The 16691-nt window shown below is 44.6% G+C and overlaps 1 protein-coding gene across 2 annotated transcripts in view; it reads left to right on the top strand.

The window, feature by feature from the left end:
* Window positions 1–16691, top strand: part of cdh23 (cadherin-related 23) — a gene marked incomplete at both ends in the record, with an annotated part of 313884 nt that overhangs the window by 270957 nt on the left and 26236 nt on the right. For both annotated transcript variants that reach the window (XM_083774574.1, XM_083774573.1), the window contains 15 exons: window positions 3250–3471; window positions 3968–4087; window positions 4772–4952; window positions 5833–5966; window positions 6586–6795; window positions 7365–7472; window positions 8049–8151; window positions 8993–9118; window positions 9419–9622; window positions 10149–10610; window positions 12147–12263; window positions 12391–12615; window positions 12810–12979; window positions 13674–13811; window positions 15735–15854. In XM_083774574.1, coding sequence (XP_083630700.1) covers window positions 3250–3471; window positions 3968–4087; window positions 4772–4952; window positions 5833–5966; window positions 6586–6795; window positions 7365–7472; window positions 8049–8151; window positions 8993–9118; window positions 9419–9622; window positions 10149–10610; window positions 12147–12263; window positions 12391–12615; window positions 12810–12979; window positions 13674–13811; window positions 15735–15854 — 2640 coding nt within the window. The remainder of the gene's footprint in view (window positions 1–3249; window positions 3472–3967; window positions 4088–4771; window positions 4953–5832; window positions 5967–6585; window positions 6796–7364; window positions 7473–8048; window positions 8152–8992; window positions 9119–9418; window positions 9623–10148; window positions 10611–12146; window positions 12264–12390; window positions 12616–12809; window positions 12980–13673; window positions 13812–15734; window positions 15855–16691) is intronic.

The following is a 16691-nucleotide window of genomic DNA, read 5'->3' as shown; positions in this document are numbered from 1 at the left end:
TCATGTGATCAAGATGCATCGGTCAGATTTGTCATCATTCCATTCTAATTGGCTACAATTGTCTTCCAAAGTGTGCTAGACGGGTCTTAGCATGCACGCAACAGGTATAAGCGGCGATGTCCACTAAGTATGGGGGAGCAAAGTTTGTTCATCCTGGCCACATTCCACCAAACAGCCCACAGAAGAATTAAGTCTTGATTTTCAATAACTCTAGAGACGGTCACAGACCAAGAGAGAGTCCATGGTCCTTGTTACAGACGCTAACAGGAGAACAAACGTCAATGTGGGAGCTGTCGGCCAAATGATTTTGATTTATTTTATCTGAGTCTGTCTTGAGAGATTAGGATTTCAGTACTCTATGCTCTAAACCAGTGGTTCCCAAAGTTAAAAAGTTACCAACACAACACATAGCCTATGGATAAAGTGCATGGTGCAATCCTTTAAAAAAAGTTACCAGCACAGTTTTGTAAAGTGCTGTTGTGCATTTCAAAAAGTGCAATTACATGTCCAGTCCAGCATAGTCCAGATCCCCCCCCCCCCCCCCCCCCGCTAATGTGAAATCAGTAAAGTTTAACAGAAGTCTGACGTAATTTATATGCATCCTACCTGGGTAGTTTTTTCCCCCCATTCTGAATTCCCATAGACGTTCTTTATTGCGACCGAAGGTCGCAGTTAACTATGGAAGTGTGTCAGGCACCAGTGTGTGGTGCCCAGGTCTCGTGACATCATGTGACATCATCAGGGATGGGGATGTGGAGACCCTGATGTCGTAGTAAATGTGATCTGCTGTCGCAGTTAAGCCCATATACTGTATGGAGATCCCTGATCTCATCAATATTGGCCAGCAACTCTACATCTGACCTCAAACCCTTAGATCCATATATGGATATATGTCTTCAATGTCTCCCTTTTGACTGATATCTGTCCATTCACACTCTAGACGGGCCTGCCCCAAAGTTATTAGTGCAGCCACGCCCGGCAGCCGGCAAAAACTAGAGTTCTCAACAGGCCCGAAAATTAAGGCCCGGCCCTACCTGGGCCCTCATCAAACCCTGTACACTCAAGAGAATGTCCGTGCTACCAACCTTATGTCTCCATATACTGTATGTAGTTGACCTGTTCTGACATTCCATATGTTGATCTGACCTCATCAAACCCTGTACAGTCAATAATGACAGAATTGACCCCCGTGCCAAAGCGCCAGCACTCACCTGTCAACAAGGCGGATGCGTGCCCTTTAGGGCGAGGTCGCTTCTCGCCCCCAGGGCCAGCGTCTTACTGTTATTGCATCAAATAAGAACTGTGTTCCAAAAATAAACATATGATCCTGGCAGTTACTCATAGGCATATCAAGAATCAACTGACAGAGAGAAAACGCTAATGTTAATGCAGCTGAATTGGTTAAAATTTCACCAGAAACAGACTATCAAATGATGAGTGACGGACTGTCGTAAACGATACAGACTACAGAGCCACCCCCCAAAAAATATCGCAGAGACAGTTTATTTATTTTTTGAACCACAATGATTATTATGAGATGATTTTAAGATGACTCCATGTTGTTCTCCATAGAGAAAAACGTCCGTGCCCCAGGATGAACGAGTGACATGAGGACTTTGGACTTTGGTACTTTTTTAGGTCAATGTGTGGACAGAGTTCACGCATGAGAATGCAGCCACAGGGCTCCTTCAGCTGACCTCAATCACCAAGTCAATCAGGCTGTACCGAGTGGTCAGGGAAGACCAGGGGTCATCTCCATGCTAACTTATGGTGGTTGTTCAAATTCCATTTTTGTCAGGGACATACAAAATGAGTGGAAAATGATATTACAAGAAACACACACAAAGAGCTATAGCCCCGAATCAATCACAGAGTTAAGAGGTTCCTTGCAAATAAAACATTCAAGTACTAGTTGGACTCCTAATATGCCAAAGTGTTTTAGCAAATCAGTGTCATATATTCTGAAGAAAATCTGAAGACTCGACGTTCAATAATTGGGTCTCCTGATCAAAATAAGAACATTATAATGGTGTGTAAAAAAGAAAATCTAAATTTGCAAGACCATGCCACATTTGTCCGTGTAAGGCGTGTATGGACAAATCATCATGACAAATGTACATAAAAATGTACATTTGTTTATGTACATAAAAATCATCATGAATCATACGTAAGCTAAGAACCTTACCTAACCTATAGAGTGCTATGTCTACATAAAATGCTATTTAACCCAATCCAAGCCAGGAAACGTCAGGTTATGTTTTAAGCACTATAACCCCCTGTGCCAAGACGTCATTTTACGTAAAAAACGATATATATATATATATATATATATATATATATATATATATCTTTTTTACTTTTTGCTGGCACCTGGTCTGCGTTTCTAGTGTAATGTATTGCCATGTGTTACATAAATTGAGCTTATCTAATGGGTTTTCAGACTACGGCAGAAGATTGGGAGTGAGTCTGCAGTCTGATTGCAATGGGAAGTGCATTCCATAGTTTTGGAGCCAGAAGGGAGAAGAGTTTGGAACGTGTGGAGTACATATATGCTCCTTGTGTCACAACACAAGGACCTGAGTTAGAATGTCTCGCATGGCTGCCATCTCTTTGACCTCAGTTACTCGTCTCTCCTAATTTATGCTCTGTCTCCCGCAAGCGGCGAGAACAGCTTCAGAATAGCAGACCTACAAGCTCACAATGAATGCATTGTGAACGTGCAGCTCGACTACATTGGACAAATGATGCCGTTGTGTACAGTGGTGGAAAGTAACTAAGTACATTTACTTAAGTACTGCACTTAAGTACACTTTTGAGGTATTTGTACTTTACTTTAGTATTTCCAATTTCCAATACTTTTACTAATACTCCACTACATTTCATAGGCAAATATTGTACTTTAATTTATTTGCACTACATTTATTAGAAAACTTTAATTACTAGTTACTTTGTATATTTTGATTATTATTACAAAACAATAAACATACTTCCCCCACTTCAGCCCTATATACATTTCGGCCATTCGAAAATAGCCGATCTACAAGCAGCATCTAACTTGCGACGCATTGTGAGCTTGTTGTCAAGTGCATGCTCGTTTTGTGCACACGCTTGCGACTGACCAGACCTGGATTCTGTTTAGCTTTCTTTTTTTTCCTACACTTGCATTGTCGCGCCCCTCATGAGCAGACCTGTAGCAGACCTGTCGTTGATCCAGGCTGACAGTTCTAACTGTTGCTGCCCCCCCCACAGACCTCTACTACCATCTATGTCCATATAGTGGACGAGAACGACAACGCCCCCGAGTTTCCCGAGGAGGAATACGTCACGGTGCTGAGCGAAGGCCCGGACACGGTGGGTGCCACCATCGCCACGGTGACGGCCATCGACCCGGACGAGGATCTCAACGGCACCCTGCGCTACGCCATCGCCCACGGCAACCTGGCCCAGACCTTCCGCATCAACCACCTTACCGTAAGACGCCGTTTCCCCAAAAACACTGGGGTCGGGACCCCTTTTGTGGGTGACGGACAGATTGTTATAGGTCCCTTTATTTTTTGGTTTTCTACATTTTGTTTTTAATTGTTATTAGCCTATTAATTCAAAACATTTTCAAAAAATACATTCCCCCAAAAAAGCTAAGCTTTTCATGAATTCATAACAAAGTCTGATGATTTTTTCTTCAGTAATGTCATGAAGAAATGAAAGAAAAATGTAAATAAATTCCATAAATTAGAAAGAATATTTAAGAAGTAATGAAAATAGGCGATCTACAAGCTCACAACGTGGCGCAAAGCAAGGCATAGGTTTAGGCTTAATACTTATACCGTAGGACAATGGCATTCATAAAATTGCTGTCCTAAAATGGTGATGTCATCACAATTAGTTTAGCTTAGATCGGATAAAATGAGGTTGACATTGCGTGTCTGTCTCTGTCTCTGTCTCTGTCTCTGTCTCTGTCTCTCTCCAGGGAAGGATCACTGCTGTAAAGGAGTTGGACTTTGAGATCAGCAATGGACACTACGCGCTGGTGGTCACAGCAACGGACCAGTGTCCTATCCCGGACCTGCGCTTGACATCCAGCACGACAGTAAGGATGTCACACAACATCAATAACTATTTTTAAACATAGCAAAGTTATTGAGTTCACAGGGCTGGTATAGGCCAGGTCCATGACTTGATATCAAGTCAATACAAAATCTGCTACGAGGATAAAACCAGAAAAAGCACTAATATAAAACTTGTTTACATCAGGGTCCTCCTGAACAAACGGGAGTAGTGTATAAAACTTGAAATTGTCATTGTCCTTAATTAATAATGAATTCCATAATATGGAATAATAGATTTATTATATTATAATAAATCTACTTTTTTCTTACATCTAATTGTACACAGACCATGGCCTTTTGTCTTTATTTACACTGTTACAAATGAGAAACCTTTAAAACATCTCTTGACTGCAGAAATGTTAATGGCAAAATGTCATACTACCAAAACCCCAAGCAGATGAGTAAGGGTAGGGATAATATCTGGCTAGGTGGTCATTGTCGGGAACCGGGATATAATAAGTGTTTTTCTTTAGGCAGCGGTCTGTCATTATCAAGACATAACTCACCGCTGAATTCAGCAATAGACAAATCAGAATCAAGCATTCAACCAAGCCAACCAAATGTAATAATGTGTGATATTATGTCTCAGTGATAATGATGTGCTTTCCTGTGTGCGTGTGACACCAATCAGTCAAAATGCATAGCAATCACTTCCTTCCTGGCAGGTGCTGGTCAATGTCCTGGATGTGAACGACGTGACCCCCACGTTCCCCAACGACTACGAGGGCCCCTTCGAGGTCACGGAGGGCCAGCCGGGGCCCCGCGTGACCACCCTGAAAACTACCGACGAGGACTCTGGGCTCAACGGCAAGGTGGAGTACAGCATCACTGCAGGGGACCCTCAAAGTGAGTGCAAGGATGATGTCTGACAGTTTGGTGGAGAAGAAAAAGTACTCCAATGCTTTACTTAAGTAAAAGTATAAATACTGCAATGTAAAACTCTATTACAAGTATAGAGTCCAGAATTGTAAATTATTTTTACTTGAGTAAAAAGTACAAAAGTATTGGCATCAAAATGTAATTTAAGTATAACAAAAGTAAAAGGACTTGATATACAGAATGTCCCATTTCAAGTTTTCAAATCTATAAAAATAGCACAAGCTCACAATGCGTCACATCGTGACGCATTGTGAGCTTGTGAGCTTGTAAATGTATACAGGACTGAAGTGGTTAATGTGTGTTTTGTAGTAATAATCCAAATATACAGTAATTCAGTTTTCAAATAATTGTATTAAATAAAAGTACAATATTTGTCTCTGAGATGTAGTGGAGTAGAAGTAAAAGTAGTGGAAATTGGAATTACTCGAGTAAAGTATTTACCGCAAAATTGCACTCAAGTACAGTACTTAAGTAAATGTAGTTAGTTACTTTCCACCAGTGGTCGTTGAGCTCTCTATTCTGTATAGCCTACATGTTTTAGGATTTGGTGACACCACACGCTGAAGTTTAATTCTATACCTGGATTCGGCAAATGCTTTTCAATGGGAATGGGGTTGGTTTCTTGCCATTCGTGGATTTCAGCGTTCCCATTGAAAAGCATTGGGCAGAGTCACAACTTCGGTGTGACTGCTCCGTGCCCTAACAACATTTCTTTCTCTCGGTCTCTATCTTGCACACCCTATCTTGCCCTGCCTCTCCCCTTTGCCGCCATGCATCTCTCCTGTTTCATTTTCCCTTAACGTGTCCCTTGGTTCTTTCTCTGTCTCTGCGTGTGGTTGGTATGTAGGTGAGTTCATGGTGTCTCCAGTGGAGGGGGAGCTGCGTGTGAGAAGAGACGTGGAGCTGGATAGAGAGACCACAGCCTTCTATAACATCACGGTCACGGCCAGCGATCTGGGCAACCCGCCCCGCAGCAGCTCGGTGAGCTAACTAACCGCACGCATGTAGTGGCGGAAAACGTACTCAAATGTTTTACTGGAGTAAAAGTATCAATTCTGCAATGCAGAACTACTCCGTTATGAGTGAAAGTACGGTATTCAAAACGTACTAAAGTATTCGAGTCAACTGGACAAAAATTGCACTTTGGAATGCACACCAGCACTTTATAAAACTGTGCTGGTAACGTTTTTTAAGGATTGCACAATGGCACTTTATTTATCCATAGGCTGTGCGTGGTGTTAGTAACTTTTAACTTTTATATATGAATTGCACGTCATCATACATACTGGGGCACTTTTTAAATGTTTGTCCATGTTATGTTTTTAGTTTTTAGCTTATATGTTTCTTAAATATGGTTTAAGTGGCTAATGTATGTTTTGTAATAATAATCAAAAGCTACAAAGTAACTAGTAACTAAAGTTTTCAAATAATTGTAGTAGATTACAGTGAATACAGTACTCAGTACAGTACACTAAGTAGAAAAACCTCAAAATTGTACAGTACTTATGCAAATGCACTACACATGTACGCACGCACGCACGCACGCATGCATGCACGCGATTGAGATTAGCACATGATTTATTCTACATTTTCTATGCAGGTGGTGGTGGGGGTGCGTGTCCGCGACATCAACGACAACGACCCGGTGCTGTTGAACCTGCCGTACAACACCAGCGTGAGCGAGGGCGCCTCCATACACACGTCCGTGGCGCAGGTACAAGCCCGCGACGCGGACAGCGGGCGCAACGCGCTGCTCACTTACAACATCACCGCCGGCAACCGAGACGGAGCCTTCTACATCAATGACACGGTGAGAGAGAAGGCATGAAGGGATGAAGTGCCGGAGGAAAGTAGCGAGAGGGGTCCGTTTATTTTTTAGAGACTGTTAATTTTGTTGACTAACACTAAAAGACTAAGGTTTTTGATATTTAGTCGACTAAGACTAGACTAGACTAAACAGGACTAAATGATGTGTTATTCAAGAGACTAAGACTAAGATCTTTTCTGGCTAAATTAACATGCATTAAGACTAAGACTTAAAAGACTTAAGCTAAGAGCTTTATATTATTCAACTAAGACTAAACCATTAAAAAATATAGGACTAAGACTAAATGGTGTGTTATTCAAAAGTCAAAATCTGCTGAAAAAATGAACTTTGTGCATGCGTGCATGTGTGTGTGTGTGTGTGTGTGTGTGTGTGTGTGTGTGTGTGTGTGTGTGTGTGTGTGTGTGTGTTTGTGTGTGTGTGTGTGTGTGTGTGTGTGTGTGTGCGTGCCTGCGTGCGTGCGTGCAAATAAGGGTCCTCCATATCATGAATGAAATGTGTACATAAGTTCAACACAGAGTGCATTATGATGAAATGAGCCCTCTGCTGCTCAGACAGGAGTGGTGCAGGTGAACAGACCCCTGGACAGAGAGAGGGTGGCTGAGTACAGACTCACTGTCACAGTCAAAGACAACCCAGAGAATCCCCGCATCGCTCGCCGGGTAATTTCACACACACACACACACACACACACACACACACACACACACACACACATGCAATGTCAACATCATTTTATCCGATCTAAGCTGACTATATTAGAAGGGTTTGGGGGAGGTTAAGGATAGGGTTAACTTAACCCCTTCCAAAAGTCTGTTTGTTTAAGCAAGGGATAAGTGGGTTACTGAATATAAGCATGTTTCACAGTCTATCTATACAGAGCTATATTTGTGAAAGCAAATAAAACTGTAAATTGTGCTTGGATGTGCAAATGCACATACTGAAACCTCAAGCTCAGTGCGTGAGAGGCGAGTGCATTGTCAACAAAGAGCCAACCACTGAACCTGTAAGAACAACGTGTGTGTGCTTGTTACAGTACACTGCACCATGTCAAAACGTCTGAACTGGGTCTAGTATGTATGTATCCAACTTTTAATTATAAAGTCAAATCTTGTAAGACTCAGGATTATTACTCAGTTCTCAGTTTTCCTCTTCCATCTCTCCCCCGCCCCCACACACCCAAACACCCTTGGTTTTTTACTGTGCTTTCCTTGCCTGCCTGTCCACCCACCATGCAGGATTCAGACCTGTTGGTGATCTCCATTCTGGATGAGAACGACAACAGACCCATATTCACCAGGATCAGCTACAGGGCTGAGATCACTGAGAACTCTGCAGCAGGTATACAGCAGCAGCCTGCCTGGCCCGCCTCTTCTCCCCTACAAAGGCCCCATACATCTGCCAGCGGCAGCATGGCGTCCCCTGTTGAAGCTACTGCCGACTCCGCTGTCTTTTAGATAATGATCTACTGCGTTGGAGCTGTTTTTACCCACTTTGAAATGTTATCTTCTGCTGAGGACCGATGGCATATGTGCTAAAACAGAAGTCTGACATTTCTATTAAGGCTGCGAAAGGCTTGTTTCTTTAAGAGTTGTAAAGGCAGAGTCAAAATTTGGGGCCTGGAGGAAAATAGGGGAGGGTGATTCCTTTCTAATTTTAGTCAGAGGGAGGGAGAGCTAATTTCCAAGTCCAAGGGGTAATCGAATTTGTAATCCAAGGGGAAATCTGAATTCAAGTAGAACTTTGGTCAACGATACCCCACCGTTGCTTTCACTTGGTACTTCCCATTCCCTGATCCCAACATGCTCACTGTTGCGGTTTCACTGTAAACACAACACTTCACACCTACAATTAAGCTTTACAAAGCTGACGAGTGTCAATGGCATAAATGGATGCATATACAGTATTTGGTCCATTGTTGTATAGGTGTGTTCAGACACTGGTTTGTTAAAAGCCAATGCGTGAGCTACTTTAACTTCAATGGGTGGGCTATCAAATAATAGGGTTACCAACCGTCCCGTAAAATAAAAATAAAAATATTGACTTCCATAAATTGACTCCACTTCAATTGTGGTGGATGGATGCGTGCACGATAGATGATTGACTGACAACAAGTTAAACTATACAGTATGACAACTTTGCTTCAGGTGTCCCTCTGTTGATCTCCTGTACTCTCTGCCAGGAAGCACAGTGACTGTTCTGAACGGGCCAGTGCTTGCTGAAGATAAAGACATCGGAGCCAATGCTGGGGTCAAGTACTCCCTGCTGGGAACCAGACCAGACCTGTTCACTGTGGATGCCAATACTGGTAAGGTAATATGCGTGCACTTAGGTGCACGCACGCACGCAGCCACGCCCGCACGCAGCCGCACGCACGCACACACGCACGCACGCACGCACGCACGCACGCACGCACGCACGCACGCACGCACGCACGCACGCACGCACGCACGCACGCACGCACGCACGCACGCACGCACACACACACACACACACACACACACACACACACACACACACACACACAGCTCGAACTATGTGTGTACACATAACCTCAGCATTTAACGTTTCATTTATTCATTGCTCATTAAACGCTCTCTGTCTGCAGGTGTGATACGGGTGCGAGAGGGGGCCCAGTTGGACCGCGAGGCGTTCGGGGACCCCCGGGTGGAGCTGGTGCTGGTGGTGAAGGACGTCGGGGGTCTGAACAGCAGCGTCCCGCTGACCGTCACCATCCTGGATGTGAACGACAACCCTCCCACCTTTAGTCCGTCCAGCTTCACCGTGCGACTCCCGGAGAACAGCCCTGCGGGTGTGTGTGTGTGTGTGTGTGTTGTTTTAGACAGGCAATTTAGATTTAATTTTTTGTCTTGAATAGTTTTCATTTAGTTTCAGTCACATTTTTGTCACCTGGAATGTTTTAGTGTTAGTCTAGTTTTAGTCCACTAACTCTATAGTTTATTTAGTCGACTAAAATTTGTCGATTTTACACTTGCTGAAAATAGCAGATCTACAAAGTCACAATGCGTCACTCTGTGACGTGTTGTGAGCTTGTAGATCTGCTATTTTCAGCATGCAACCACGTGTAAAATGACTTGTCTTTTACTCTTACTGGATCTCTTGTCCACTAGTCCCTTCTTAACATTTTAGTCTAGTTTTTTATGTGTTGACGAAATTGTCAATTTAGTGTTAGTTTTAGTCATATCTTAGTTTTCATTTAGTTTCCATTTAGTTTTCGTCCAGAAAAAAAAAGGTCCACAAAATCAATACTGCGGGTGCCTCTGAGACCTTCATAGTGTCAACCCCTGCAATGTGCGTGTCTCCCTCTCTGTCCCCAGGCGTGGTGGTCACCCAGCTGTCGGCCACCGACGCCGACTCCGGCTCCAGCGGCTGGCTGGTCTACCGGCTGGAGAGCGGCGCCCAGGACCGCTTCGTGGTCGACGCTCTCTCGGGCGCCGTGCTGGTGGGCAACACCACCACCCTGGACCGCGAGGAGCGCGGTTCCTACCGGCTGGTGGTGGTGGCGAGCGACCGCGGCACGCCCCCGCTCTCGGGCACGGCCACGCTGAGCGTCGTCCTGGACGACGTCAACGACTCGCGGCCGCGCTTCCTGGAGCCGGTGACCATGATCAACGTCAACGAGTCGACGCCGGCTGGCGTGGTGGTGGCCACGCTGGCCGCCGAGGACCCCGACCTCCGACCCCGGCTGGAGTACTACATCATCTCGGTGGAGGCGAGGGACGACGGGAACAACGCTGTGGACGGCCTGCAGGAGTCGTTCGGAATTGACTTCCACACCGGTGAGTTGGGGAGACGTATATGATACATTCTGACTTCTTTAGTTGCGCAAGCAGAGCGCGCAAGTACTGCGATCGGCTGGGTATGTAATGTATGTACTGTATGTCTGTGTACGCCATCGGCCAATAAGGCGATCGGCTTGGTATGTATTCATGTCAGTGTACGCCAGGGTTCCCCAATTAACTTTCCTCAAGGGCCATATTTTGACTAGCGTACCAGGCTGGGGGCCGAGTCTGCACGCGCGAGGTCGAGGTCTTGCCCTGAAAATTCATTTTCAGGGCAAGACCCCATTTGAAAAGGATGCCCAGTTTGACATGCATAGGCTAGTGACTTAATGATTTAATGCCATTTATATCTGGGACCCTTAAAAAAACAAAATGGCCCGCGGGCCGCCTATTGGGGTACCCTGGTGTACGCCATCGGCCAATAAGGGACAACTGTTCTTGATGACATAACTAAAGTACGTAGAAGGCATACCCAGACAGACAGCAGAGAGCTCTAGGACTCAGCAGTCATACCCAGACAGAGAGCTCTAGGACTCAGAGCAGCAGTCGTACCCAGACAGAGAACTCTAGGACTCAGAGCAGCAGTCATACCCAGACAGAGAGCTCTAGGACTCAGAGCAGCAGTCATACCCAGACAGAGAGCTCTAGGACTCAGAGCAGCAGTCATACCCAGACAGAGAGCTCTAGGACTCAGAGCAGCAGTCATACCCAGACAGAGAACTCTAGGACTCAGAGCAGCAGTCGTACCCAGACAGACAGCAGAGAGCTCTAGGACTCGGAGCAGCAGTCGTACCCAGACAGACAACAGAGAGCTCTAGGACTCGGAGCAGCAGTCGTACCCAGACAGACAACAGAGAGCTCTAGGACTCAGAGCAGCAGTCGTACCCAGACAGACAACAGAGAGCTCTAGGACTCAGAGCAGCAGTCGTACCCAGACAGACAGCAGAGAGCTCTAGGACTCGGAGCAGCAGTCGTACCCGGACAGAGAGCTCTATAGGGACTCAGAGCAGCAGTCATATTCAGACAGCAGCAGAGCGCTTTAGCAGCAGTCGTACCAGCAGTGGTGAGTGTACTTCGTGGCGCGCTCTGCTTGCACAAGTGTGCAAGGCGGAGGCGCAAGTTGGCATCTCAAGAGAGTGCATTTCTAGTTTTCTACCTAGTTGTTTCACCTTTTGAATTTCTGGGATTCGCAGAATGATGCCATGGACCCCTATTTGATACAATGGTATTTTAGTCTTTAATCTTGAATCTCCGGGACTCCAAACGACTCTGCAAACCCTCAGTGTTTATTTAACTCTGAGAGTGTACAGATTAAACTACACTGTAAACCCTCAGTGTTTATTTAACTCTGAGTGTACAGATTAAACTACACTGTAAACCATCAGTGTTTATTTAACTCTGAGAGTGTACAGATTAGCACTTGCACTAGCCATGACAACCTTAAAGGTGTATGCATGCATTGCAAAGGCTAAACTTAGAAAGGCTGGTTGGTTAGAAAGAAAATGAATGGATGTGTTGCTGTGTCTTTTTCAGGTGCTGTATTTGTGCGCAACCCACTCAACAGAGAGCTGGTGGCCACCTTTGAGATCATCGTGTCTGTACACGACAACGCTAGTGACGTTATTGACCAGTCAGTTAGCGTTCCTAATGGTAAGACGAGATGATCAAACCGATCAAACATCTGTTTCTTAGAAGGTGGCGGTTCATTATGTTCATTTATTTGTATTCAGATTGTTTCTTGCTATGCTTCTCAAGTGTCACCTACTGTGCGTTCCAGCGAGATTAACCATCAACGTGTTAGACGTGAACGACAATGCCCCTCGTTTTCGTCCGTTCGGCGTGGCCAACTTCACGGAAAAGATCCTGGAAGGTGCGCAGCCAGGCACCACGCTGCTGTCTGTGTCAGCGGTGGACCCCGACAAAGGTCCTAATGGACAGGTCATCTACCAGCTGCTCCACCTGCCCCGAGGAGACTACCTCAGACTGGAGGACCCGTCGACAGGTATACGGTTCCCAAATGTCTCAGACTGTACTGTATTGATGCTGGCTCCTGGAATGCATCTGTGTCACCTTATAGCTTTTAACCACTTATTTGAAACTTTTAGCTTGTTGTATGGTATTGCACATATACAATACAATGAGCTCGTACCGCGGCACAGATCACTGTATGTTATTGTTTGTGTCGTTTTAATGCAGGTAAGATCCTGGCCAACCGGACGGTGGACTATGAACAGGTACAGTGGCTGAATTTCACAGTGCGAGCCAGGGACCATGGCTCGCCTCCCAGGATCGCTGAGCTGCCCGTGTTCCTGCGCATAGTGGACGTCAACGACAACAACCCCATCTTTACACAGCCTTCATACCAGGTACTGGACAGAGGTGTAGAGCACTACTGTAATATGTATTTCTCAACTTTTTTGTTGTTGTTTTTGGTATTCAGACAGCCAGCGTAAAACGCTCCAAAAGAAATCCTCTCTGTGACACATCTAGGGGCCACAATCTGCATTCAAAGATTTTCCTAGAAGCTTTGTCATAGGTCGATTTGCCTGTATACTTCCTGATGGGTTAGTTGTTTCTGTAGGGTAATTTCTTTCCCCTACCAATGACATAGGGGAGAAATAGAAAGAAATTGTGTCAAACCAGAAACCGGATTGTGTGAAAGGTCACAACGATCTAAATGTCTCAATAGAAGAACAATCATTATAAGTTAAGTTATATTAACATATTTCTACTGTACAGATTGGACGTTTTATTCTCTAACATAAGTTACATAATACAGCTATATGTATTTTTATTGACCGACCTATTGTGACCTGTAGAGTGAACCTTTGTCCCAACCTCTATAAATTTGAGCAATTCTACAGTGTTTGTCATACCCTGAAGAAGGCATTTTGTTGCCGAAACGTTGGTCATCTTTAAAATAAAAAGTATTTTTGCATCGTGACTATGAGTTGTGCGACCTCTCCATCCTTTTTCAAACACAATACAGCTGTAACATAAAATAGTTATTCTGGATTTCACTTCTATGCATTGTATTTGTATTCATATTGTGTTTTGCAGAAGCCTGTGTTTGAAGATGTGGATCTAGGTACCGTCATCATACAAGTCAGTGCCACCGATGCAGACTCGGGGCTGTTTTCTGTCATCGAGTACAGCCTGGTAGACGGGGAAGGAAAGTTTGGCATCACTCCCTCCACTGTGAGTTGACCTGCGTGTAAAAATACTCATTTCAAGTTTTCAAATGTATTACAAAATAAAACGTTTGAAAAGAGCCAATCTACAAGCTCACTATGCGTTGCATCGCGACACATTGTGAGCTTGTAGATCTGCTATTTTCAAATGGCCGAAATCTATATAGGGGTGAAGTGGTTAATGCATGTTTTGTAATAATAATCAAAGTAACAAGTAACTAAAGAGTAAAAGTACAATATTTGCATCTGAGATGTAGTGGAGTAGAAGTAAAATAATTGGAATTACTCAAGTAAAGTAGAACTATCTCAAAATTGTACTTAAGTACGGGTACAGTTCTTAAAACACATTCTGTGCTTTAAAGTCTAAATAACATGTCACGCAGACTGCCTGTGTTTAAAGTTACCTTTGAATTCTACCTCCCGCTTGAAAGTAGTCCCATGATTCTGGGAAACTGAGTCCAATGCAAAGTGAACGAAGGGGTACATAATATACCCCTTTGTTCGCTTTGCATTGGACTCGGTTTCCCAGAAGCCCTTGCAAGCCGGCGGTTGGTTGATTTCCGGTTACGTCATCATAAAGTGTCGGCCTCGTCACCAGGTCTGCGACAAAGCCGCTATTTCTTTTAAGTTATTATCAAAACACATAAAACAAATAGCGGGTTTAGCATATTACGCAGGGAAAGACAATGGAATAAAAGGCGTGAATAGCGGGTTACGCAAGGAAACTGTTAAGTAAATGCACTATCCACCACTGGTCTCAACACCACCCTTTCCTTTTTTTCTCTCTCTCTCTCTCGTTGTTTTGCTGTTGTTGAAAATGCAAGTGAAATGATCAACCACAAGTCCCTATATGCTTGCTTCATTGTACAACAATTTATGCAAATAGAAGACACATCTCAAATGCAACATGTTGTGAGGTTCTAGATCTGCTATTTTCACAACTTTTGTTTAGCCTATAATGAGTCTGACACAAAAATTGGGACGCCAGGCTTAAAGTGGTTGGCCACATTGATGAGCAGGTCCAAACAAGATGTGCTTTCCCCTGAATCATAGGGCGTGCGTGTGCGTGAGTATTGGCATAGTGAACAGGTCTGGTCTGGTTCCCAGCTAGGAGTACTTGACCCCAGCATTGGCTCCAATTAGAGGGTAGCACGGGAGAGAGGGAGGGAGAAGTGTGAACTGAACTGAATTAACTTCTAAATTATTATTTATAAAGCAGTTTTAAGGGATGCACGTTAGTATTATACATGCTGGAAGCAGCCAGCCAATTGGAGATGGTCTGGGCGCGTTTTTTTACACTCTAGCAGCACTTCGGGAGGCGTGGCGTGCCAACCATTTGAGTGCGATTCCAAATCATGCAACACTGGCCCCACATTTTTATTCATGAAACATATTTTTGTTCTGCTCGCTTGTGCATATTGTTTGAAACGTGCGTAAACATGTGTTGTATGTGATATGGGACTTGTGATTTGTTTTCGAGAGATTGTGTCTCTTCCAGCATTGTTATAACTGACACCCAGGACTTTACAGTGTGAGGTATCATTTGCAGTTCACCATCAGTTCACTTAGTTTTGTACAAAGTAAATAAATATTTGACTCCTATACCCCATTTCTCCCACACGCACATGCACGCACGCACGCACGCACGCACGCACGCACGCACGCACGCACGCACACACGCACACACACACACACACACACACACACACACACACACACACACACACACACACACACACACACACACACACACACACACACACACACACACACACACACACAAGCGGTACACCCTTTGATATTGTGCCACCACCACAGCGTGTCGGTGTGTTCTTTGATATTGTGCCACGCATCGCACCGTGCACACAATACCTGGCTGTCGGTTCTTCCTTCCTGATCATGATCCATCCTCGTCTTGTCTGACTCACAGGGAGACATCTACATCCTGTCTCCGCTGGACAGAGAGACCAAGGACCACTACACGCTGACCGCCGTGGCCAGGGACAACCCCGGAGGAAGCCCCAGCAACAGACGAGAGAACTCAGTGCAGGTATACACTCCACTATTGGAAAATAACTATGTATTATGGAATGATGTAAACAAACACTTATATTATGTGGTGCACCCGGACCGTTTTGTGCAGTGGATCCAGGTCCCTGTGACACATTGCTGTTCTGATTACGCTGAGGAAGGCCTCTGGGCCGAAACGTCCATACTGTTGTTGTTTGCTGCAGGGGAAACCAAATAAAACAAGAATCCTAATAGGATACCACGAGTGCTGGTATTCATTTCTACAAGCCATAGTGTAATGTAAGGCAACATTGCACTGCTGATAATGGATTGCGCAGTCTTCTCTTAAAGGCAATGGCAGGTGGCATGATAATTGGTTTCATTATTGTAATGCCCAAACCACACCTATGCATAGTGTAACGGCTAGCGGCAGTGTTTTAGGGTTTTAGGCTGTGGTACAAGATAGCAATTGTTACGGGGGAACGCCTCTTACGCAATGCTAAATCCTCAATTTACAGATTTAGTGCCTCTGACTAGGGTTGTCCTGATCGGATCGGGTGATCGGAAATCAGGGCCGATCGTGTCATTTTCAAATGATCGGAATCGGATCGGGGGCCAAAAAACGTGATCAGGACATCCCTAGTATCAATATTATATCCATATCATGATATTAGACTGGATATTGTCTGTGATTTGAGATATTGTACTATTATTATATGGTATAAAGGTTTTCTATCAAATATAAAACGTGATCTGGACATCCCTACCTCTGACGCAAGATAGGGTCCTAGGTGTTCCGACACGCACCAACACCAGAATGTGAGCAGACCATCTGTTCTCTTTATCAATAGATCAATGGCCAGTGGCTATCCTGAGA

This window comes from Protomyctophum parallelum, assembly GCF_964188405.1.
Source record: "Protomyctophum parallelum genome assembly, chromosome: 10".
Taxonomy (NCBI): domain Eukaryota; kingdom Metazoa; phylum Chordata; class Actinopteri; order Myctophiformes; family Myctophidae; genus Protomyctophum; species Protomyctophum parallelum.
The sequence above is the reverse complement of the archived record's forward strand: the minus strand, read 5'-3'. Positions and strand labels throughout refer to the sequence as shown.